The sequence below is a fragment of the Lepisma saccharinum genome, chromosome 10 (assembly GCF_977018435.1).
Source record: "Lepisma saccharinum chromosome 10, izLepSacc3.1, whole genome shotgun sequence".
NCBI classification, from domain to species: Eukaryota; Metazoa; Arthropoda; class Insecta; order Zygentoma; family Lepismatidae; genus Lepisma; species Lepisma saccharinum.
Window position 1 is genome coordinate 68,713,734 of NC_139238.1, and position 27,572 is coordinate 68,741,305.

The 27,572-nt window shown below is 36.0% G+C and overlaps 1 protein-coding gene across 1 annotated transcript in view; it reads left to right on the forward strand.

Annotated features, from left to right (window-relative positions):
• LOC145993933 (uncharacterized) overlaps positions 1-21,916 on the forward strand; it is a 42,422-nt gene extending 20,506 nt beyond the window's left edge. Inside the window, exons 4-5 of the mRNA XM_083129891.1 lie at positions 781-943; positions 11,999-21,916. Of these exons, the coding sequence (XP_082986017.1) occupies positions 781-943; positions 11,999-12,980 (1,145 nt within the window). The 3' untranslated portion in view covers positions 12,981-21,916. The remainder of the gene's footprint in view (positions 1-780; positions 944-11,998) is intronic.
• Positions 21,917-27,572: the final 5,656 nt, after the last annotated feature.

The window sequence follows — 27,572 nt, forward strand, 5'->3', positions numbered from 1 at the left end:
ACAGTGGTTCGGATCCCACTTTTAACTGTAGGTCTACTCCCGATTATCCCTTCTGTGCATAAGGTTGACTTTAAAACAACAATTCAATTCAAATAAAAAAACCCAGAGAATGTACTTTTTTAAAAAAAAACTAGGCAACATGCTTTGTATCCTATAAATTATGATAAACAAGTCATGCTTTGGCTTCCTGCTATGAGACATGCATAGGTTTGAGTCTCCTGGGGGAAAAGCGTAACAACTTTTACATACGTAAAGTTCGTGTTTCCAGATAGTTTTCTTTTTCTTCGATGGCTCTCTGCCTTCATTCACTAAGGTTACAACCTTATGGAGGGAAAAAAAATCCAATCTGCAATGTGGAAACACAAAAGTTTATGTATGTAACACTTAAACCATGTTTAACGCATCCATCATGTAATAACTTTTCTCCTGAGATTTCGACTAGTGTATGGGACCGGTGGCCACCCACCATTGTGAGCATATTGGGGAGCTACGAATGAGTAGCATAAGCCAATCATTGAAAACCTATAACAATGACTGGGGTTTTATCCTGCTGACCACACATCACCCCGTAACAGGTTGGATGATATTCCACCTCAGCAGGTGAAAGTGAGGCCGGGAGTTGATAGGTGGGCCCTGGCCCTCGGATGCTGTTAAACACATATGTATCGTTTTTTGGTTTCTTGGAGATCACATTTTTATTTGTCAAATAAAGTATACATTTTCAAATTAGAATAATTTATCCAATAATTATTTTATTGTCCATAAATACTATAATTTCAGGAACAGGTTACCCTGCTGACAGCAAATGGAATGTCTTTCTTCAAGACACCGAGGATGAGGATTATAAATTGGTAGTAAATGAAAACAAAGATATTGAAGTATACACAAAGGAAGGACTAGTGCACAGGCATACCATTCGTCAGGAGATGGATGAATCTCGAAGGTACATAGAAGTAACTTTTTTTTCTCCTGTTATTTAACCTCTTTGTCTATCTAGTATGATTATTTATCTTGTAGTTTACGGCTGTTACAAGCATAAAAACACATTTTTTTTGTTGCAATGTGAGGAAGAAACGTGTTCTCCAGAAACATCGCAACAAAAACTGTTTTTTTATGCTTGTAACAGCCGTAAACTACAAGAGAAATAATTCTATAATGCAAGCAGTGGCAGCAATTGGGTCCCAAAACCAGGGGAGAGGGGCAAGGTGCTAAAGCAGGGGGCAAAGACAGTACATTTCCCTTTGTACATAAGATTTAGCATAGTGTGGGGGCAAAAGTGTCGAAAACTGAGGGGTGGGGTGGGGCAACTGCCCCCCCCCCCCAATTGCCGTCACTGAATGCAAGCAATGCATACAAACAAGATAAAATAGGTAGTATGAGGTTATAGAATGAAAGTTTAATAATTAAATGGAATTGTTGTGTGCAGTGAGTTTGAGAAGATTTTCTCCAATAACAATGGTTGAATTCAAAAAACAGTTAGTAAGGACATTAAATTTTTGGGATGCGTGGAAACGTGTAATGTGAAAAGCTCTTGCATATACCGACATGATGAACTATGCACATATTTTATTCACAAAATAATTTTTTTTCCAAAATATTAGTGAATTAGATCAGAAACATGCAAAACATAGCAATCAAGGCTGCGTGCTTACGTTGCGAGCAAGTAGCATTTACTTCCCCACTGCCCAGTCTCAATAACTGTCAGATTGAACTGGCAAGAGGTGCAGACCTGCTCTGCTTATCTTTTGGTGTGCTTTGATGTGTTCAAACTTGCCGCACAGCAAGACAAGATGGAAGCGGAATGAATCACTGCAGAATAGCTAACCTAGAACAGATGTCTTTTGCATAACTGTTTTTCACTGTTTTCAGAGTTTTTTTTCTGCGTTTTTTTTTCAGCTGGTCTTTTTCCCCCAAAGTGTTTCAGATCAATGAAAATCAGTGGTGGTCCCTCCATGGAAAAGAAGGAACAGGCTGTTTCTCCTACTTATCGCCCATTGAAGCTTATAAAATTATCTATATTAACATAATAAGAACACTTCTTTCTCCCAAAATCAACACAAAACTTTCACCGTGACTGGACATTTGTTTACTTCACCTACCCTCCTCGTTCCACCCTCTGCTGCATGCCTGACACCGAATATTTCCTACCACGCGCGAAGGTAAGCGATCCTCACAGTCCTACCTCCCACCACCATGGTAGCTGAACACTCTAGCTGTTCCCTACGAGAGAGACAGCGAATTTGTTTCCCTTTGAGCTTTTGCTATGTGCTAAAGTTTAATTGTGTCGTAGTGATAGTTTTGAGTGTAGTAAGTCTATAGTTTCCTAATCTCATTGCAAAATTGCATCTGACATTCATAATGAACTGGAAAAATTTTCTACAGTCTAAGTATCTGCTAAATGCCTTTGCTAAACCAATGATGTATTTCGGCTAAATGCTGCGAAATAGCTTCCGAGGGAACAGCTCACATCCATCTGTTCCACCAACCCCAAGACCAGACAGACACAGCGGCAGGATAAGAAAGCGAATGTTGCGAGCGTAGTGTTGCGAATTTTGTATGATCGACAGGCTGAAGACAAAAGCTTTTAGTTTATTGAACTTTACAGAAAAGACAGCAAACCAACACCTATCCTAACCGAATTAAAAACAAAAACGAAATCATACACCGTGCACTATTGCAATGCTTCTCAAGTGCCAGGCTGTGGCCCGGTGCCAGGCATAAATTGTACCAGGCCACAAAAGTTCATTAGATCAAAATGATTGCCAATTATTTTAAACCCAATTTTATATTTGTCAACAAGCCTAGGCACATACCATATTCCATTATTTATTAATACTTAATTAAAAGGGTGCATATTAATCTATAAAGTTAAAAAAAATAGAAATTAGAATTTGGCATTGGCTTTAATAAACTGAATTTACCATGCTGTGGTCTCATAACAGTTGAAGAACCACTACACTAGGTGGCCAAAATACACCACATCTTGTTCCATGACCAAGTTAGTGGCCATTAAGTCAAATTATACGTAATACACTTGAAAGCCAGAATACAAATATTTTATGCTAATACAAATGTGAAGGAGGTTGATATATTTTCGTTCAGTCATAGTTCAAGAAGAAACTGTATCATCAAGAATACATTTGATACACTACTTGCCGCCATCTTTGTTTACACTACTGCACATGCGCCAAATGATCATGGTTACTCGCAAGGAATCATGGTCTGTCCTGCCGAAGTAATGCAGCGGTACATTGATGCATTAATATTTTATGCAGGAAAGTCTTGGTCAACCCTTGTATTATTTTATAAGCAAAGAATTATCATTGCTGTTCAATGATAGTGGCATAAAAAATTTAAGGAAATTTAAAACCGTTGTTAATTAGTGGAACACGGTACTATTTGAAAACTTCTGAGAATTATTTTCCTGTAGTTTACGGTTATTACAAGCATAAGAAAACAGTTTTTTCTTTGTGACGTTTCAGGAGAACACACGCTCCTTTCATCAGACATTTATTTTCATTTTGACTAAAGATACAGTTATAACAATGGTTAGTCTAACAACTAACCATTGTTATAACTGTATCTTTAGTCAAAATGAAAATAAATGTCTGATGAAAGGAGCGTGTGTTCTCCTGAAACGTCACAAAGAAAAAACTGTTTTCTTATGCTTGTAATAACCGTAAACTACAGGAAAATAATTCTATCATGCAAGCAATGCGTACATACAAGAAAAACTATTATTCTGAGAATTGAATGTAAACAATATGCACCAAGCTGTACACTGTGTGACAGCCTTTGTCAGTAAGCGACTATATGTTGATGATTGTTGGGGGAGGGGGTATCAATTTTTTTCCGTTTCTTTGGACCATAATAATGTAACTCTACAATTTTATGTTTAGCTCTAGTACCTACTCCAACAGCTGTGGCAGAGTGGTTAACAAAGTATGCTGCAATGCCAGAGGGTGGGGGACCCAGGTTTGAATCCCAGTCTAGGCATGGGTGTTGTTTGTGAGTATGTTCCTCCATTATATCATCACTCATCCTCATCGTCACGATTAGACTTGGCAGAAAAATAATGTAAAATAACCTAACTCAATCAACCCTACAGAATTTTGGATCTTCTCTTTGTTCCACATTTTCAGATCCCACTCCCCCAAGGACATATTTTGGACCCAGAGATTCCACCAACCCCCCGAAAGACTTACCAAATTTGAATATGAAATAATGAAAATATACTTGTTTAACATTTGTTGTATAATTGAGGGTTATTTACTTCCATTGAATTTATTTGAAGGCAAGGATTATTTTGAGATCATACGACTTTGAAGGACAGTATCAGATTTATGCACGCTACTATTTATGCATAAAATATTAATCAGAAACATTGCTTTTCATCAACTGGATCTAACATCCTTTTTTTTTAATAAATATTCAATTCTATGTCTTCTTGACATTGAATTTCTTAACTGTACTGTTGTTTCATACAACTTTTGGTGGTCTTAACTACATGTAAGCTAGATAATGAATGTGTACAGTTATATATTTATTCCTATACCTTCTTTTTTACCTATACACATAATAATAATAATAGAGTATTAATTAATTTATGCATTATGAATAAAAGTAAAGTAAAGTGTTCCCCTGTGCTTAGCACCATGCCATGAAGGCGTATAGGGGGTGTGGGGGTAACGCCCCACACTTTCTTGATCCGGTCGTGAGTGGGGGTGATGTGATCAGCACCACGCCCCTGACTGCCTTTACCCCCCAGGTTTCCCCAGGTACCCATGTTATTCGACGCTGGGTAATGAATAGGTGTATATGCATGTAGTAGTTCTGCATACATATTGTGAATAGTAAAAATTTTAATTGTCCTGAAACATCTAATATTTAATATTAACATTTGCTTCATTTTTATGACATCACAGGAATGCAACTTGAGTAAAACCAAATCATTTTCAGTTTTTAAATGGTCCATGATATGATGACAATGACACAAACATGTGAAAGTTTGTATTATGTTCATTTTGTGCTCAGATAGGTTAATAAGGACTGGGCCTACAGTTTTAAAATGGAATCTGAATCACTATGCAATATGTCTCCACTGATGATCAAACTTGTTACCCCCTGATTATAAGGCAGTGTTACCACTATACCACTATACCATACACAAACTCGCATACGGTAAAAACAAATTAGTAATAGTTTTTCTTGTATGTACGCATTGCTTGCATTATAGAATTATTTTCCTGTAGTTTATGGTTATTACAAGTATAAGTATAACAATGGATAACATATTTTTAATTTTTTTCCTGAGAGCACAAAGACTATGTTCTAATAATGAGGAAATCAAAAATGAAGAAGAAAGACTTTTTAATATAGCAAAAGAAAATGGCTTTCACACTAACAGAATAAACCAAATCAAAAAACAAGTCGCAAGAAAACTAAAAGAAAATAGAAATACAGACAAAGATGAAAAATCTGTTGAAAAGAAATTTGTGTGCATTCCATTCCACAAGGGATTCTCACTAAAATTGCAAAAATTTTTAAAAGTTTTAATTTCAAAATTGTTTTTAAATCACCAAGAAGTTTGGAATGTACATTTCATTAATTCAAAATGAGAAACTCTCTACCAGATGTGGAAACCACAGGAATATATAATATAAGTTGTTCATGTTCAAAGGATTATGTGGGACAAACAGCAAGGAAAATGGCAATAAGATGGCACGAACACGATTTGGACATTATAAATCTAAACCCAAGAACAGGTTTGTCAACTCATATCATCGAAGAGAAGCATTTGATTAAAAAGAGAAGGGTTTTAAAAAGATTAACGGGAAACACAGAGTTGAATGTCTGGGAAGCTTCGTTCATTGCAGAAGAACACTGGAATAAATTAAATAATGAAAATGGTAACATAGATCCAGTATGGAGTTTTCTTTTTCACAAATGGAGTAAGCCACCATCTTTAAAATTTAATGTAACAGAAAACATCAAGAGACTTTGTGAAAACAATGATGAATTTGAACTACCTGATGATATTTGGGATTCATAATTTTAAAAAAATCTGAAACAAAAATAAAACAGACTGCTTTTTTCACAGTTAAGTTGCTATATTACAACAATGTAACATTGACAACATCCATTATATAACAGATTCTTTTTGTTTAAAAAATTACTAACCATTGTTATAACTGTATCTTTAGTCAAAATGAAAATAAATGTCTGATGAAAGGAGCGTGTGTTCTCCTGAAACGTCACAAAGAAAAACTGTTTTCTTATGCTTGTAACAACCGTAAACTACAGGAAAATAACAAATTAGTAACTAGCAGAAGTGGCCAATGTGTCTCTCTTGGATGTAAAATTATTTAGGTAGTTCCAAAATATAATATTAGGAACCTCGAAGAGACTTAATTGACATTGCAAGTGAAATAGCTTAGCCGTAATTAGTAAAAAGCCAAAATTTCAGTTGTTTTTTCCCCCAAATAAGCCAGCTTTTTTGCAACTCTAATAAAAAGTGATAGTGATATGGAACTTATGCTGGGTATTAACTTTGTCCATGTGGATATTTTTTTAAGCATTGAACAAGAAAATAATTCTCAATATGAACGTTCAGTATGCAGAAAAAGTTACTAAGGTATAAAAAGTTTTTCTATGAAGTAAAAACAAACATAAATGAAAAACAGCTGTGGGGGGTCTTGCAATAATTTTCAATGTGTATCAATGGTTTCTGTGAATATTTATTGAACTGATAAAAGAACAAAAAAATTGATGTATTGTTTTTATTTTTTTAAAAAAATGTTTACACTTTCTTAACTTTTTCCATATACTGAACATTCATTTAGAGGATGATTTTCTTGTTTAATGTTTCAAAAATATCCACAAGACAAAGTAATACCACAGACAAGTTAATAGGCAGATATTTACCCCAGCTAGCAAACCATCTTCACCAAAATTTAATGTTCGCAAGGAGTTGAGACAGTCGTTGATAGGATGTGCCAAAAAGTGCCAGTAGCACCTCAGAACCGTGACAGTAATGGCTAAGGCGTGACTATGAATACAGTGTTTAGCAGTTAGGAAACAAAAGGATTATGGAAGTATTCTAATTTGTTATGTCGGTCACAGTTTATACATAAAAATGCACTAACGATTCACAAACTATTAACATTAATGCCAGAGATGACTGCATCTCCTTCATACGACAAAAGCGAGGTGGGGGATTTGGTGCAAGAAAATTACCGGAATTCAGCCAATTTATTGGTTCACCTTTCCAATTACCTTAGCCAGCTCGCAAATAAGCAAGGGTCGAGTATAGTGCTGTCGCACGTAAAATAAAATCCACTTTATGTGTAGAATTATTTTTTAAATTACTGCATTTCAATACTTGTTTTAATGTTAACAATGGCATAAACACTGTGGTATTTGAAAAAATGTAGTGTAGGAGAATTTCCAGTTAGCTTCTTTGGAAGCATTGAAGTATTAACCTGTTATGTTATCCTAGCCTTCCTGCAAATGAGGATTTGATTCAAACTACCAGGTGTAGAAGTATGAAACTGGAATTTGTTTGCAAGAAGTAAACGGCTGGTGTTTGCAACTGAGAAACAATATTTTATTCAAAGTAAGCTCCATTGCTAGTTACACATTTCTCCCACCTTTCCGGCAGGTTATGAATGCCACGCCAAAAAAAGACATTCTTCTTTTGAAGCGAACCAGTCCGCGAGCCATGTTCGTACATCTTCATATGAATTGAAGTGCTGTTCTGCAAGAGCGTGTCCCAGTGAGGCAAATACATGATAATCTGAAGGAGCCAAGTCGGGAGAATATGCCGCATGCCCTAGTATCTCCCATTTGAACGCCTCGATCGTTTCCCGGACCCGTTTTGCTGTGTGTGGTGAGGCGTTGTCATGGAGCAGGATGACCTTGTGTTGCCTTGATTCATATTCCGGCCGTTTGTCACGTAATGCTCGATGTAAATTGATCATTTGCTGTTGGTAGCGATCTGCATTAACGGTTTCACCGGGTTTTAGCAGCTCATAATAGATGATGCCTCGCTGATCCCACCAAACACAGAGCAGTGTCTTTTTTCCAAAGCGATTTGGTCTTGCAGTGGATGTCGATGGTTCGCCTGGATTCACCCACGATTTACGACGCTTAGGATTCTCCAAATATATCCATTTCTCATCGCCGGTCACTATGCGATGGAGAAATGACTTACTTTTGTATCTGGCGAGCAGCATTTGACAAGTGGTCTTGCGGGATCCTTGCTGTCTTTCATTCAGTTCATGCGGAATCCATTTGCCCACTTTCTGCACCTTTCCCATAGCTTTCAACCGAAGAGAAACAGCTTTCTGCGTCACATTCAATTGTTCCGTGAGCTCCTGCTGCGTTTGGGTATCATCTTCATCCAATAAGGCTTGCAATTCGTTGTCTTCGAACTTTTTCGGAGGTTTCCCACGTTCCTCGTTTCGCAAGTCAAAATCGCCACTTTTGAATTTCTTGAACCACTCGAAACACTGTGTTTTCCTGAGAGCATGTTCGCCGTAAGCTTCGACGAGCATTCGATGCGATTCTGTGGCGGTTTTCTTCAAATGATAACAGAACACCAATGCTGTCCGCAAATCGTAGTTCGTAGGCACAAAACTCGACATGTTCCGGGTGTGCAACACCTTCCTCTGTCTGGCACTCGGGTTACTGTGTTCCGATAAAACGTCCTCAGCTACTGCTTACGCGATCTTCCGCACCCTCCACTGCCGGCTAGCACCATCTATCGGCTAATTCCGGTTTCATACTTCTACACCTGGTATTGCCAATTGTTTGTGAAACAGTCGTGCAGTAATTTTCTTGCACCAAATCCCCCACCTCCCTTTTGTCGTATGAAGGAGATGCAGTCATCTACCAGCAATAATGCTAATGTTGCAAGTTGATCAAGCAAGAATATTTTTGCTGCATCCATTTCTTTGCAAACAGACCTAAATAATCATGCAGTATGGCTCTGGTACTTTCGCAGGGCAAGTATGTATAACAAGACTGTAGAACCAGATCGGAAACTAACACTATCCGAGTAAAAATCATGTGCCCCTCATTTTGCATTTTGATCATCACAAAAGTATTTTCTAACTGTGTGATATAATACTTCATCTACAAAATAAAACTATGTTGATTATTTTATATGAAAAATTACACTTGAGGAATTGTTAATAAAAATAAACGGGGGAACCATACAACTTCCGCGGCACAGACGTCCTGGTTTAAAATTAAGGCACCAGGACAATAAGCGCACACCCCCGAATGTTTGCGGGTGGAGGATGGGCACAACTAGGGGCTTCCCCCCCTTCCCCAAAGTTGGCACCTATGATGATCATGGCGAGTCAAAATGGAATGAAACATCAGTAGTTAACACATCAATCAAGGAAGAAAAAAACTAAAAAATAAAGGGGGGAACACACACATATAGCTGGGTAATGTTATCCTCGGCCACTAGCGACAGTTCGTTCTTTTGACAACCACATAATTCATATTTTTAGAGGACACCTATTTCGGCAGTATTTAGTTTTATAGCCAAATAATATGCATTAGCTTAGTCTTCAGTTCTCACCTTTGCAGTTAATAAAGTCAATGGTGGGATTGTCTGGAGTACACTAAATTTTGGTGAGTTCTTTTTTATGTAAAATAGGTAGTAACATGCCTCTTCCCAGGGATTTTCTGTGGACTCTTCATTGCAATCACACTTATCTATTACGAGAAAGTTATGTGAAGACGTTAGCCAAAATTTCAGAACATTCCATGTCCTAGTTACTCTATAGAATAGTGAGATAAAACTGTTTTGTTTTCGTTCTCTACCCACGTACAATCTGCTACATAATATTGAGTTGTTGTTTAGCTTTATGTTCTTGTGAAAGTTCGAGATTTTGTGAAAGGTTTGATTCTGTTGTTGGTTTCCATGTGTTGTTCTCGAACTCACAGTTAAGTTATTGGACAAAACATTTGAAAATAGGTTACCTTAATTGTTTTTTTTTTTTTTTTTTAGTTCTTTTGAAAGTACACTTTATGCACAGATAAGCTAATTGAGACTGGTACTACAGTTAAAGTGGTATCCGAACCACTAAGCAATGTTTCTCAACTGGGGTTCGAACCGTGGATTACAATAAAATGACATTATCACTACGCCATCAGGAAGGTCGTAGCTTAGCTTCATGCTAAGTATGGTCACTGCTTTTTGAGAATCTTCAAGGTGAAAGTTGTTTTTCCGCTTTAACTATTCCCTGCCCTCTGGGACTCCTGCAGCGAGCAGAGGGAGATTCGTTCGTTGACCTGCTGCGGAATGCGCCATACATCCAGGACACTGGATCTTCTGATGTCACGCTTCACTAGTTGAAACATATCTGGGATTGTAATGTAGCAGCTTACTCTCCACGAAAAATATCATTGTTTTACAGAGTAAACAACCTGCTATTCCATTCTAATTAAAGTGACATATGTCATTTTTGCAGACCCTGTGAGGTATTTTTACTCAGGAATACCCCCAGTATTGGCCAATATCAATGCATCAGAAGCAGCTCAGTTCTAATCATGAATTTTGTTTTTATTTCCCAGCAATCTTTTCAATGTACACACATATATGTATTTGTGAAAATTGAGGGTCTCCTTCGCAATAATTTATCATTTATGTTGGAGATGATGATGTGTTTCAACAAATGTTTTTAGCTTTTTGAGAAGAGCAGTTCTCTTCCACTGTCTGTGAGAAAGTTTTTTAATGTGCTGTGTTTGTCCTGTGCAGGTTCTTTTAGAACCTTGTACTTTTCATCTTTCTCAAGGGGTTCTTTACGACCTGCCCCTCTTTTACATTAAGGTAAGCGTTTTCAATAAGCAGGGCTCGAAAAATCCCAGTCGCCAGGTCGCCATGGCGACTAAAAAATTCAGCCTGGCGACTGTGATTTTTGCTGTAATGTTGCCGTTCTTTTAAGTTTGCATGTATGAAATTTTGAAGATTCTAAGTTCAAATTGCAGTATAGCAAGTTTTTCAAATATTTTTTTTTTGAAAAACTCAATATGCTGACCAAGGCAAAAATTTATTTTATTTTAAAACATAAACTAAACCTAACGTTTCAACAGCCTAGCAAGGTCTTCTTCAGACTCTGTACCAAGTATAGTCAATGGCAAAGATAATGGTAAGCAAATTGTCCACCGCTATTTTATTTACTTTTTTATTCTACATCCTGTGTTGTTTTAAGGAATGAAACTATGTTGGTTCGAAGCATGCATTGTCCTTTGCTTATTGAAGTTATTATTTCAATTCAATGTCATCATATCGTGTAATTCAGACCGAATGAAAATGGTGGTGGACAATTCGCCTACTGTTTCTTTCGTCGTTGGGTGTACAGAAGAAGACCTTGAAACGTTATGTTTAGTTTATGTTTTATAATAAAATAAATTTCTGCCTTGGTCAGCATATTGAGTTTTTCATATCATGGAAACAAGGCTTAATGGTGTTATGATTTTTTTATCAACGTTGTGAACATTTCATAGAATCAGTAACTATTCCTTACTCTTTTGCCCCCCCCCCCCAAATTTTCTGCTTTCTCACATGATTTAGCAATGTTTTGAATATGGTGATGCTCAACTTCTTATAGTATGCACAATTGCCAGTAGGTGGTTTCCTGGCGCCTGAATTTCAGAGCTGGCGCCTAGCTCTGATGAAGATTTTCGAGCACTGTCATTAAGAGGATTTTTTTTTATCTTATTATGTATAAATCGTTAAGTTTATCACATGTGGGGTATGAAATTATGCATAAAGATGATGTGTGAATGCTCTGGATTAATAATACGTGCAAGAAAATGTTGCATATGTGAAAGCCATCTCAAAGCCTAAGCTTTGCATGTCTCAGTACAAACTTGACCAAAGTGAGCCGTGAATGGCTCATTACATCAGTTATGGTTCCTTAGATCGTAGGAAAAATTGATAGGACACAAACATTTCTTATATTTATTTTTGTTTTCATAGAGATCGTCCAGGACCAAAGAAGTTTAAAATGAAACATCAGGCTGAACTGAAAGTGCATCATACGCCAAAGCTGATCATTCACGATAGCGATGGCTACAGCAGAGATCATCCTCTGTATCTCCTGTTTCACCCAGAGGAAGTGGACGACAATTATTTTGAAACCAACAACCTTACCCGGGTATCATCAAAATGGTCACTCTTTTTGAATCCAGATGACGGTTCGGCAAAAACAGATGCTGTGCATGGGAATAAGAGTAAAGTGGAGATTGAGAGTGAACCACCTAAAGGAGAAGCGGTTGTTCCCATTGAAGGAGAGAGGGATTCTTTCAAATTTCCTCGTCAAAATTCTCATCTTAGTTTCCAAGTAAATCCCTTCAAGCAACCAGTTGATGGGTTTAAGGCAGCCCCTGAGCAGAAAGCGCAATCCGAAACTTTCCCAACTGCGGTGCCAAAATCAAGGCAAGGCAATGAAGGATCAAAGAATATCCTAAAGCAGACGGAGGAAAAACTGGCAACACCGCAAGACCTAGATTCCTCGTTTGGGTCCGCACAAGGGGAGGGAGACTACATAATAATATCAGACGATTGCGAGGAAAGTGATCACGGTACGGTTCCAACACCTCAAAAATCTAAAGCCCCATCCGTTCAAGAGAAAATGGAAACGGACACGATCTGCTTAACCTCAGATGAAGAGGAATGCGCAGCTTCTACTCCAAGGGTTGTTTCGTCCAACAATGCAGAGAAATTGGAAATCTCAACCCCAACCTATCCAAATACAGAGCTTGTCATTCTTGGGCAGCAACCAGCCAATGATCAAAGAGCAAACGAAACGACAATGGAACCAACCTCATCCAAAGCTAAAAATCTCAAGCAAGACGATGAAAATTTTCCAGGATTTAGAGCATCGTGGTTTTATAGAAATCAGAAATTCTCAGGTCTTAAACGTCAGTTTTATGATGAGGCTTTGGATGATTTCCTGTAAATTTATGTGAATATTTCTTGTTATGCAAAAATACAGTATTAAACTGATTTGTGATCCAGTGAGAAGATTTTGTAAACAATGAAAGTATTACGTTGAAATATAGAGAAGTGTTGGTAGAATGCATGGGGGATAAGACTGAGGCATATTGTTGCACGTAAAATATATATATTTATAGTTACATTAGTGTGAAGACACACTGAAAAGTGTTTTTGTGCCTAAAAATTAAAACTGGTTTCATTGTGTATGCGAGTATGATTGTTGATGACATTTTCATGTTTTTCTTCTTACAATAACAAAGTATAGGCTTGTTTCCTAATAAAGCTGTCAGTTGAAAAATTGAGACAGATTCAATGATTTGGGAAACATAAATATCTACCTTCAGTCTACGATATATTGATATTGAAAGATCAGTGTGACCATGTTTTATTTATTGGACATATTCTACACAGTGAATAGAATTGAAATATATAAATAAGATCAGTTTGGAAGAAAGTTGATCGTAATTATATGATAGAGAACACAGCCAGCATATCATCTCAATAATCAAAAATCAGAATTGATAGTATTACCTGTAATTTTTGCATAATTTAAATGAGAGAATTGTTTTGTGTGAAACAGAAAGTGTAATAAATATTCTAGTAATATCAGACTGATTGTGTGAAGCTATATTAAATTTCTTCCCTCTTTCCCCTGAAAATATGGAAGTGATAGAATGGCCATTTTTGTGTTTCGTTGTTTTTGTTAATTTAAGTTTTAGGGGGAAGATTGTCCAAATGGCTATAATTTTCTTTTGAAGAGACCTTTATTAGCACTGACAGAATTACAGTGTTGCTGTAATTCTTTTATGCCAAATTTATGTTCTAATATTTAAGTTCTCTAATATGTTTCCATTTAGATCTTGAAGATGATCTGTAGTAATTGTAATCACTGTGACAAAATATTAGTCAAGTGTTAAAATTTATGACGGGCAGTATTGCACATCAGAAATTATGCTATAGTCTTGCTAAGTGTGTGGTAGTTATAAGAATACTTTAATTTTTTTAAGTGTATCTCTTTTTCATTATTTAATTTAAATCATGCATTTTTTCCATGAGTTTGGATGTGAATGAATTTTTATTTCTCGTCTTTCTGCACTTGCATTTCTTAATAGCAGAGACCATCACGAAACAGAATTTAGCGTAAATTGTGTATCCCATGTTTACTCTTTTTGCATCATGTTTGAACAACACAATGTTTCAGATGTTACCACATGATTATATATTCTAGCTTTAAATCAAATAATTCAAGATTTCACTGTAGTCCCAGAAGTATGAGCAAATACTTGTTAAATAAAATGTAATAGAAAATTATCAGGCAAAAGATCTTCATGGAAATATTGTAAGAAACTGTTAACAACATGTTAGTACTATTAAGAAATGCTGTGGAATGTAGTGAAGCTGATTTCTCATACGTCTTTGCAAATTGGTAAAATTCCGGTATTGAAACTTACTTCCAAACTTTTGATCACAGAGAAATAGATCAAGTTATACCACATATGGCTCTTGTACCAACATTTTTATATTTAACCCCTGGGAACTTTCTCATGTTTTTCCATGAGTTTAAACTTACAGATGGGTTAAAAATTGAGGGAGGTAAATTAAATATTGAAATAGTTAAAATAGGAAGGTTGCTTTGTCATAAATGATAATTGGTAAATCTTCCTACAGGTGTGTATAACATCATCTGAACAGTTGTTCTTGTAAGTTTCCTTCTTCCCCTCTTTTCTCTCTATTCGCAAAGGCCATCAAGTTAACAAACCTCACTCATTACATCAATTTCAACAGAAAACATCAGAAATTTTAATTTTGTGCTTGGGACAAGTGTTTTCACTAATTTGACCCTTTTCTCCTATTTTGTTTTCATTACAGTTCATTTTCCATGCTTGCTGTTCGATGTCAGTTTTCTTTCAGCAACTCTTCATTCAATTTCTTTCTCTGGTGCCACTTTCATGTGAAAGTTCCTACTATCTGGTCGATAGCATGTGTTCAAAAGCCCAGTTCTTAGAATTCTTTCCCTAATTTCACTTAATTTCATTGAATCTTTCTTCCTCACCTGTTTCACAAGTTCCACGGTTTATTTTGTATACTTACAGGTTTCCCATTATTTCCATTTCTTCAATTGTTTGTTAAGAAAACATTTTCCCCATGTTTAGTTGAGACTTGTATGCGTATTTGAGACTGTAACTTTGAATTATTTTCTAATATCTTGTGTGCTTTTTCCTATACAGAACACTAATATATTTCTTCATTGCTTTCTGCTTTATTTCTCTTTTTTTTTTTATTCAAATGCTGCTCTTTTTCTTTTTTAGTTTTCCTAATTAAGCATGTTATTCCCCACAATGGCCTGTGCAGTGTAAGGTGTTGGGCTGTGGGACACATGCTGGTTTGAGTCTCCTGGTGGAACAGTGACAATTTTTTCACGTAAGATTTCTTTCTGTATTTATGATCAGTAACCCCCGTCATCATGAGGAAATACGGAAGCTATGAATGAGTAGTGTAACCCTGTCATGGAAAACCTATGACGATGACTGGGGGTTCGTCATGCTGGCCTTGCGTAAGTGGTTGGATGACCGGCCACCTCTGCTGAGGTATGTGGGAGCGAGGCCGACAGTTGGTAGGTAGGCCCAGACCCTCAATGGCTGTTGCATCACAGGTTATTATTAATTAGGCATGTTATTTCACTCTTTTTTTATCATGACTTCAATCCATGTGACCTTCCTTTGATAACATGATTCATGATTACATTATTATTTAAACTCATGGGAAAACTAAAGGAAGTTCCGGAAAATGGGGCCGAAACATCAAAACCCCACATAGGTGCTCCTTTCCTATTTTGTTACTGTGGAACGGCAGTTATGTGAACATTCAAAAAACTATTTGATTACAGAGTATATGCTGACATAGTTTGGCAAGTTTAATACACATATTGTTATACTGGAAAGAAAAACCTAACAAGCTATTTCTGCACCAGAGCAAAATATCTAAGGGTATCTTTCATACCTAACAGATTTATTTTTACTTTTGACATGCTGAAAATTGCACCACATTTTTCTTAATGTTCATGTATATTAGAATCTGTTAAACAGCAGTGTGGGAATAGTAAATTTCCTGCTTTGTCATGTCACTAGAACACCGTTATTGTATTTGCTGTTGCAGTTATGTAGGATGTTACTGGTATAAGTGAAGTTTGCAAAGATGTGAACATATATATGACCACATACTTGGAATCTTAATTGCCTAATAGGTCTGTTAGGATGAACGGTGTGAAAGGAGATGCCTATTCTTGTTTTCACTAGTTTTTATTGCATTTATTTGAAAATAAGTACAAAATACTTTGGAAGAATTATGTGATACTAATGCTCCATAAGTTAGACTGAAGGGAAGGGCATTTAATAAATATAGAGGAGAAAATCGTTCCATTGATGTGTTAAATAATCTGAATATTAACTCCATGCAGCTTGTTCATGTTGAATACTATACTTAATTTGAAGATACTGTATTCAAATATTCCATTCCTGATCTCGGTGGAAATGGATTTGTTTTCTTTATGGAACAATTTACGACAAAAAAAGTTACATTATTAAGCAATAGGCTTAAGTGTTTTTGCAAGGTGTAAATGTCCTGTTTCACTCCATTGTGACCAGATACTTCACGTTGTTGTAATCTCATAGTGTTTCAACGTGAAATAGCATTGTTAATATCAATATACATTTTTGCATATTTTTTTCCACTTGTGTAAAAGCTTGAAATGTACAGCAATGTTTCATTTGTAGGTTCGTGCAATATCTATGCTCAAATAAAATAAGGAAATGCATAGGAGATTTATTAGCTTAAATAGAATGAGTAGCAGGCTCATGTATATAGTAATAGTTTTTCACAATGCAATGTATTTTATGTATGTTTTAAGTATAGCATTGTGTATTCGTTTGTAGTGTTTCATGTATAGGTTAGCTGCGTACAGATTTTTACAATACTAATAATAAAAGGAGAAGTCAGTAAATAAATCATGAATGATAATTAAAGAAGAAAAGCATTGAGATATGAGGTCCGAAAACTTTAGTGTTTCTCAACATTCCTCCACTATTCATACTCATTGTTTTATCGGCAGCATCAAACTCTTTGGAGAGGGAAGTTGCAATGGCAAATGTTTTCCTCTGTCAGTTCTTTAAACAGTACTATTGTAGTTGCTACACTGTGTTGTTTCTCACTTGCAAATTCAAACCATCTTCATGGTCTGCATATTGGCTTCTATTGCAATCTCAACTGGATTACTAAAATGGTCTTAAGCAGTAACTTTTGAATGACCTTATTTGTTGACTCACCTGTCTACCACTTTGTATGAAAAACACTACTCGCCCCAAGGCCAGTGTATACATTTGCTACCTTACTTCTTGTCAAATTGAATGTCATTGCCATCTGTTGACACCTTTTGAAACTACAAACTACCATTATTAGCTATCCCATAACTGGTTGTGGCCTCTATACTGGCTTCTGTTGAAATATTTGAGTTCAAAAACTGCATGCTAATTTATCTTAGTTTGTGTGTTCTGTTATTTGACAGTTATTTGTTATCTAGTGTTCATAAAAGTGCCCAAGATCTGAAAATATGCACAAGGTAGAAAGTATGTATCAACGAATTGCAGAGACTAGTGTATTCCTATTATGCACAGATAGTAGCAGTGTGTTAGAAACAAACTAGGGAAAACTTTTATTGTTAGCTTTGTAGGTAATATTCCACTGTTTTGCTAATTTATATATTTGTAGCGAACATAACTCTATGGCAGTTATCACTGAAATAATTTTGTAATCTTGATATTTATTGTCATGTCTCTGAATTTATTCTAGAATTTTTACGATATCATTGATCTGGCACTGTGCAAAAGCGTGAGGATTCTCCTGGTTCTTATTCACTAAGAAACTGTAATGTTTTTTCTTCCTGTTGTTAAGAAAAAGGGAATAGAATTATTGTTGAATTGGCGTGTGCCGTCAGCATATTTGAAATTAGATAAAATCGCAACACAGACCTGTTTGTTTAACAAAATTTCTGACTGATCGCGATCCTTCAGCAATAGAAGGAAAGAAAGAGTTGTGGAAAGGTTAGCCGAGGTAACTGCACAATCGTTGCAGGAATATGATCAGAGATCAAGTAGGGCTGACCCAATACCTATGTTGATGTATCTGTATGGGAAAGTATATGCTATTTATCAATACAGGCCAATACTTTTCTGCCATTTTGGTGTTTCCTGGGGTCCTATGAAAATGATGCACGAAACTTTCGCAGTCTTATTTTATCCTTGGGATTATGCAAAATTCAACCTTTCTTTTTATTTTGCACAATTTTTGTGTGAAAAACTTAATTTTGTGATAAAATAATATGTAATTGAATATTCTGATGTAATAATTTCATTAAATAATTTGAATAATTTAAAGCAAAAGTCTTGGAAAATTTATGCATATTTAGAGTGAAATAGATACTGTAATAGTATCTAATATTTTGAACAACTTTAAATTGTTTCAATGTTCAAGTATCAGTGGAAATCAGTGAAAGTATGGCATTGGTATTGGTTTAGCCTTATTTTCATATACTTTTTAATAGTTAAATAATTAGAAAAAATATTTTAAGCCTGTTTTTTCTAACGCTGAAACAGAGGCTAAGGTAGGTACGAAAATTCAGAGAACAAAACAAGGTTCATGCTGTGATTTTATCTTGTTTCCAAGTTTGTTTTCCATCTCCCCCTCACCCCCCCCCCCCTTTGAAACATAATGTACAAATCTGTCTTCAGTACAAAACAGGATTGCTTTTCTTCCAAATCAAGCAATAAGTAATGAGTAAAGAAATAAAGCAATGAAAAGTTCCATTTGTACCATTCGATAATTCCTAAAGAAAATTGTATTTATTCATACGTTCTTCCGTTTTTTATTATTTCTTGGTAGTTTTGACATGGAGAGAACTTAGTTTTTCTTTTCATTATTATTATTATTATTTTGTTCTAGTTTCAGTACAGCTTATACGAGTGATACATTCCAACACTTTGGTTGTCTCAACAATGGGTTACTAAGTCGTAGTTTTACTACTTAAGCAAGGTAGTATTTGCAAGTAGTTTTTTGTTTATATACCAGTTAATAATTTATTGAACTTTTTTTAATGAGATAATGTTTGTGATTGAAAACAAGGTACTTTGACATAAAACTTTATTTTGTTGTGTTAATTTTATTGACTTTGTTCCATTTACTATCAGGTTTTGCATAATAGCACAAAATATTGTCAGAATCATGAGTTTTGCATTGAGCAGTAAAGTAACATTGTGTAAGTGTAAATGCAAGCTGCTTTTGGCCTCTTCATTAGCTACAAGATACTGAGTGCACTTAGTATGTTTTATTTGAAAATGTCTTGAAAGGGGCAAAAATCTTGACAGCAAAAACATTTCTGCCAAAAGAAGGATTGTGTAGCATTTTTTTATTATTATTATTTGTTGAAGTGTAATGAGGCTTATTACTTATGACAACAGTTTAAAATACTATTATTATAAAATGAAAACAATGATTATGAAGCAAATATACCATAATACACGTAAAATTGGATTTACTGTAAATATAGAAGAGTATTGTTGACTCAGTATGCTTCTGGAAGCTTGGTGATAAATAATCAAGATTTTCTAGTGTTTCTAAATTTAAAAAAAAAAAAAAACTAACATTCAAAATTAAGGAAATTGAAGGCAAGACATTTAAGTGTGAAGTGCATACCTCTTAAACATTGGAATTAATTAAAATATAGCTTAAAGCTTGTGGAACATATTTTGTACACAATTCAATCATCTCGGTCAACAAACTTAGCATTCTTGTTAGCTCGTCTGATGAAGACTGTGAAGCAGTTAAAATAGTGTTAAAGCCAAATATGTGCCACAAATACCAATAAGAGTAAATGTAATAGTCACTTATATTACATGGAATTAATTTCATGTTGTAGTTCCACTGCACTCAATGTAAATGTTTCTTCGTCTATTAAAAAGTTAATTTGATTTGTCTGTTATGAGATGTGAAAAACTTAATTCCATATTATTTCACTTTCACTGTTTGTCATGCACATGTTGTTTAACTTCAGTGCCATTAGGAAGCTTTATGTTTTTTTCATTATTGTTGGTCACTATTTTTGCACTTAAGAAAGTAGAGAAAGAAAAAATTAGAAGATCACCAAAATAATAAAAAATAGCAATAAATGATGGTTAAAAAATAATTGAAGTGCATGTATGTAATAATGGTATAGGATTATGAATGTGCTGGAATCTAGAGCGTAAATATGTTATTTATTTTTTACTTCGTCAACAAAGCAAATAACTGTTGAGATAACATGTATGTGGTAGAAGGCCTTTTCAAAAGCAACTACTACTTGAAAGTGCCTGAAATTTACTGCATTCTGTTAAAGAAAATGTGTAAGGATGTATTTTTGAAAACAGTTTTTCAAAGACGAAAGTAGTTTAGGCCCAATTTATGAATGGAAATTAAAACTTAAGGAGGTGTGGATTGTTATCGTAGAATCAAAACAAGGTGGCCATTGATTATGTACATTGACGTAATATTATTTATTCATGTGTAGTGTAGAATTAGGTAATTAGAGACGAAGAAAACTTTTGTTTTGTTGCCAAAAACAGACATATTGTTATTTTGGACAATGTCATTTTTTTCTTATTTATTATACCCTTTCTTTTTCACAGTTGTGTTTGTGGTGTGTACTGATTCAGTGTTTATTTTTTGTGTTAATCGGGTCATTCAAATGCAGATATTTAGAAAATTTCAAGTATTGGGAAAGGAACCTGATAAATAGTTTTACAGGGTCATGTAACTAACCCCCCCCCCCCCAATGTCAACATTGGAAAATAACCAATTCTTGGGATTCCCGAATGGTGCATGCATTCCAAAAATCACATGATTTGTAACATGTCAAATGAGTTACGCCAATTGGTTGTTCCTTTAGTCTGTCCGTGTAGATTGTAAGTAAAGTTTATTATGTCATTCTATTTTTCATGCAATGAGTTCTGCACAATATGAGTGTGCCTTAACTGTTCCTAAAATGTGAATAGAATGTTCAAAAATGTATTCGATAATTTTCTGTCTCATATCTTGCGTGTGTGCAAATTACTCACTTAGTAGAATATAATTTTCTGTTTAATTAGTCTGATAATTAATTGTCTGATTTTGTTTCTGTCAGACATAGATTTCTCTCGCTGTATAGCATGTGGAAACTTTCCATGTAAGAAACACCATGACTAACACTTTCACATAGTACGTTCCTAAAGTAGGTAAAGCTAGCTAGTTTTGCAAGTTAATTGGGCCAGTTATTTTTGTTCAGTTCATGCATTTTATTGTGACATAATGAACTCACCCTTGGAAATCAGAACTCTGGAAGTGCTTAATTGTAAAATTGTTCTGTACTGCAAGTTTTGGGAACTTCAACAGTGTGGCATTTTTTGTGTCAGAAATCCAAAAACAATTATGTCAGATATGAAATTGCATATGGGACGTCACATTTACCAAAGTTTTTGAAATATCTTCAATATTTTCCTGTCCTGAAAATCTCTAAATCCTGTGGAAACCCTGTATTTTGATTCTTTCCTGTCGCCCCAAAAATTTTCAATTTCTAAAGGTGCCTCCGTACAATTATTTTCTCTAATTGTATATTCTCTAAAGTAGCTGTCTCACTAATTTAGTGCAAACAATCTGCATTGGAATGACCTGATATACTAAGTATGCCAACATTTTTGCTTATATTGCATTATTTTTTCACTGCCACATGGGTTTCAAAGTTTGTCCTAAATGTTCTTAACTGTGATATATGCAAGGAACAAAATATCAAAACTGTAATCTTCATTTTATCTGTGATATGATTCAATAAATGTGTTATCCACTGTATTCACTTTAGTATTATTGTAGTACTATCATATATTAGGGCTGAGTAGAGATCACTATGCCGATATCTTGCAGATTCCTACCGATACTGATACAATGGTTCAAAATTGTAATAATAGTTGTTCAAAATACTGATTAATATTAGTGTGTAAGTATTCAATCCCAATTATATGAATCAATTTACCAAGAGTTTAGCTTAAAATATTCATGACTCGCATTAGAATGTAAAATTATAAGAGATTTCCAATTTTGCAAATTTCCAGAAAAATTAGACTGCAAAAGTTTCACATGTCATTCTTGTGGAGCCTGTGAGACACCAAACGGCCAGAAAGGTGTTAGCTCATATTGGTCAATTCATTCAAACCATTCAAATTTCCGATGCCAATACATCAGCATTGGTATCTGCTCAGCTCCTATATAAGTGAGAGTGTGTGTGTGTGTGTGTACGTACACAGGCTGGGTAAGGTATTTTGAGAACATGTAATTGAGCACCTACTTTTTTCTGTAAACAAATTGCTGAACCATTATCTTTTCAGAGCACCAATGGCAGACTAACAGCTAACACAAGAAATGAAAAGGCACATTGTGATTGTTGTAATATGTGCAAAGCACAGTGATGTTGAAATTGCACGGTGAGTTACCAGTTCATTTGTGCACAAAGTTCTGAAGGACTATTGCCAGAATTCCCCAGGTGTCCAATAGCATAATCCATACTGCGATGCATGAGGGCATTCAATGTAAGTCATATGTGATTTTAAGTTTTTAACCTATTTTTTTCCTTTATAGGTATGTAAGAAATAATAAGTTATGACAGCGTTTCATTAAAAGACGCAACAACTGATGAAGTTTTATAGTGCCTAAAAAAACTATTTTGCTTGTTAGAACCTATTTTAGGTTTATGTGCCTAAATCAAGCCTATTTTTAGGTTTTTATACATTTTTAAAGGTTTTACAGAATTTTTATGTCACAGAGGTATTTGCTTTGTTAATTCATGAGAAAGTTCAATGACGAACGTGTTTGATACATATTCTCTGTCGAGTTCCCTTCCTCCAAGTCCATGGAGATTTTTCAAAGCTCTAAACACAGCAAAATGTCTGGTGCCACTGTTACCTATACGATCCAAAGTGGTCTGATCTATGTGGTCTCGCTCACTTTCGCGTTACTTTGGTGCGTTGTGGCATTCACGCCTTGCAAACTAACATTTCAGCATTGAAGTTTGCACCACTGACTATGTTTTTGTTGAAAGATTATTTTCAGCATACAAGGTGATCCTCGTTGACAAAATTGCGGAGTTTAACTGTGGTAACATTAAAAAAGATTGTTGCCTAACTATACGGCGAGGAGTGGATTTTAGTAGCGATTTTCAAATGGTAAGTTCTGCTATCGCTGTAGGGTTAGGCAACACACACGAAGTTATGCAAGATAGTGTATATTTCAGGATGTAGGTGTCCCATTTTCATTTCTGGTGACTATACTTAATCAGCATTTTTCAGGAATTTTGAACTATTTTAAGTTGTTTTTTTTAACCTACTTCAGCCTAACTTTAGATTTTTAGGATTTTTAGAGCCTATTTTAGGATTTTTAGAGCCTATTTTAGGATTTTTAGAACCTATTTTAGAATTTTTAGAGCCTATTTTAGGATTTTTAGAACCTATTTTAGGATTTTTAGAGCCTATTTTAGGAACCTAAAAGCACACTTTTTAGAACTTAAAAGTCCGAGGTCTAGTGATGACTGATGAGAAAAGGACACACACAAGAACAATGACACCTCCAATGAAATTTGAATACTGAACAAGGTGAGACATCCAGAAGAACCTGGCCTGCTCTGTTTTTGTTTTTCAAAGAAAAAAATTGACCACGATCAAAAGGTGAACAGGGGAAATGACGTAGTTATGTATGGATCCTTCTGATACACACCAAGTTTCCCACAACTGTGATAGTTTTAGGGGTGGTGAGTAGCGAAGGACACCCCACTTCTTTGCACAGGGTCTTCGGTTGAATGATGCTGGTTACATTGAGGTGCTGAAAACACTTGTGAAGTCCTGGAGAGATAGAGTAATGCAATGGAAGGCCATGTGTGTTTTGAGTAAGACTCTGAAATGGCATAGAAAGCTCACTCTAAATGAATAATACAGGGTGTCTATAAAAGAACTCCATGGTTTTGAAGCTAAATATTTTATTAAAAACTCAAACTCAGGAAACGTAAATACATGTTTTTGAAGGTAATGTTATCAAGTTTGTTTACAATTTAGTAAATTTTAATGTGTGCCTAGTTTGTAGCACAGCATCCAAACGATCAACTTCTTGCCACATCCTGACCAGCATGTCTGGGGTGATGGTTGCCAGAGAAGCAATAATTCTTTGCCTTAGATGGTTGACATCTTCGCCATAGGAAAAAGTCTAAGGGAGTGAAGGGTCTAATAACACGGTCATGCATAAGACCGCACCAAACATTCAACTTGGGCAAGTCACGTTGATGCTCAATGAACTCATGAGGCAGCTGTGAGCCCCAAATGCGACAATTGTGTCGGTTAACAGTACCACTCACACGAAAAGTGGCCTCTTCGGTAAAACTAACTTCGTTTAAAAAATCATTGTTTTCTTCAATCTTGTTCAGCATAGAAAGAGCTAACTGTGATCTCTTAGTCTTGTCTGTAGGCTTAATTTCATTCAAAAGTTGTACCTTGTAAGCTGTTGGACAAAGCCTCTTGTGCACCACTTTATGAACAGTCTATCTTGGTATCCCCAACTGAAGACTTCGTCGTGTCAAGGATTTTTTGGGGCTTTGTACGCATGAAGTGTGAATTCTTTCCATGTCCTCTTCAGAAACACGCGGTCTACCTGGCGACTTTTGTTTCAGAACACTTCCAGTTTCTTTAAACGCCTTAAGCCATTGACGAATGGTTTTGTCAGAAGACGCAACACCACCATACTCGCGTCGAAAGTTCCACTGTACAGTAATAGCAGATCCAGTTTCTACAAGCCATATCACACACTGCACCTTCTGTTGTGGCATCGCCATTGCACTGAACTGTACTGACTGGGTTCGGCTTGGCTCGACCACTTCAAGGTCAACGCTGCACAGCGTTGCGAAACGAATTACATAAAAATTTAGCTTATTCAATTCTGCGTTTATCTATGCTAACCTTTTTTTTTTTTTTTTTTTTCGAGTCTCTGAAATTCTGTAAATGAAAAACAGGTTGTCCGATCATTATGAAATTTTAGTAGCCTAGGATGCAGGCAGGGATGTTGTTAGGTGGGGGACACTGGCCCCGGCAAACGTCCATGTGGCCCCAGGAAACTGTTCTGTATTTGCTGGAAATTTTGCTTGCAGTTTGAAGCACTTCTTCAATTTTCAGTAGCACGAACCCAAGCAAGGCATTTCTTTCCTATTTCCCTGTTTCTTGCTTTTTGAACACAAACAGATGTATTGGGAGGGGATGCAGTTAATGGTTTTGTGGTCCGCCCCGGTCAGGGAAGTCTTGAGACCTATTGAAAATGAACTTTTCCTCCCTGCTGCACACCAGATCCAGGATCCCCCCAAAACCCGGACTTTCTCTTCATCTGGGCCTGCACTGGCTCCATGGGCGCCGAAAGGACGACACAGACAGGAAGATTTAGCTACGGGTGGCTAGAACTTTCTGCGTTAATTATTTTATGGTTCAGAAAAGATATCCCCATGCGTTTCAAATTCCAAGAACAGAATTCTATTGCTTGTCCCTTTTTCGGCACGGGAATGAATGACAGCGGTTCTTCTCACTTGCGCTCAATTCTCCTGCTAATGACCTGCCCTGCAAAGAGGGAAAGGCCACTTTCTGAAAATTCGGAGAAACATCGAAGCGGTCGGTTTATCTGTTGATTTGGTGGACAGTTGATATCTGTTAGTTTGAAGTAGGATTTGTTGTCCGAGCGGTGGTAAACTTCTGTAAACGCGAGAAGATAGCATCACGAAGTGTTTGTGATCTCGTTTTCCTACATCGCGAGTAAAATATCGAAGCTGCCGGATTGTCTTCCTCTGGAAACAATGGATCAGGATCGACTGATCGACCAAATATCCAACATATTGGTATTCTAAAAGAGGGTCTGATTACCACACAAGATCCGGGGTTTCGACTCCCAGGGTGGTTGATCTCATGCATAATGAAGAATAACCCACGTTTCAATTAAGGAAGGAAACTAGGTATGTAGCAATTTTTTTACAGCCGTCTGCATGCTCTATAAGTATTATGTTACAAAATTTGTATATATTTCTGACTTTCTGTGATTTTTCTTCATTTAGCCTCCACCTGCAAATGCGGAAGCTTCTGCTGCTTAGGTTGGCTAGACATACAAATATAATTAATCCCTAGTCATACAGCGAATAATACTTATAATATAATCATGAGTTATGGAGAAGCAAATAACTTATCAAGCATTTTCTGTTTCTATTTGTTGTGCAGTGGTTAACAAGGTGCATTACGATGCCAGGGGTCCTGGGTTCGAATCCCGGACTGGGAGTGTGTGTTCTTTATGACGGTCCTCTCATCAATTTCACATCATTCAATTTCATCTTTACCTTTACGATTAGCCAAAAAGTGTCAAAAAAGCGAAGTAAAATAAACCGAATTAATCATTTATATATTTCTATATTACGCCGTTTTTCTACCTCTTGGGTTAAATGCGACGATGAGGATGAATGATGAGCTGAAGGAATGGTGATAAGACAGACATGATAAAACCATACCTGTCCAATGGCCGAACTTTGGACCTCTGGTTGTTGGCTAGACACAAATATAATTAATCCCTAGTCATACAGCGAATAATACTTATAATATAATCATGAGTTATGGAGAAGCAAATAACTTATCAAACGTTTTCTGTTTCTATTTGTTGTGCAGTGGTTAACAAGGTGCATTACGATGCCAGGGGTCCTGGGTTCGAATCCCGGTCTTGGCGTGTGTGTTCTTTATGATGGTACTCTCATCAATTTCACATCACTCATTGTCATCTTCATCTTCACGATTAGCCAAAAAGTGTCAGAAAAGCGAAGTAAATATATATATATATATATATATATATATATATATATATATATATATATGGTGTCATTTTAATGGCGCCCACGGACCACAGATTCGTGTAGAGGACATCAAAACAAACAACTTTTCTCAGTAACATTTTTCTCGTTGGTGCGTCAAGTCGACGCTACAGCTGTTCAAAAAAGACCGTTTTGCCGCCTGGATACTGGCAACCCAACACAACATTTGATCGTATCTGTGACGTCATTTCCTGCTGCGAAACAGCTCACGACAGGATTGCAAGGAACACACAAATTTTGTGAAAAATGACAAACTACCAACCACATTATTAGCTGTAAAACGAATGCGTCCAGAAGACCGAACATTATAGCCTACCAGCCAGAAGATCAGCGGTCATCTCAGGGGAAGGGGGAAGTGAACCAACGATATGAAAAATGGTAAAAACGTATTCAAAATGAAGTGTCATTATCGGATTTTGTCTCAGCCTACATGTCAAATATCAACAACAATAAATTTTATTGTACTTACAACTTACATGTGGCTATTTATGTTTGCAAATCTCGTTGCAAGGTTGATATCTACAGGTTTGTGTGCAGATGCCTTGTGGTACTTTTGTGCTGATAACGGAAGTA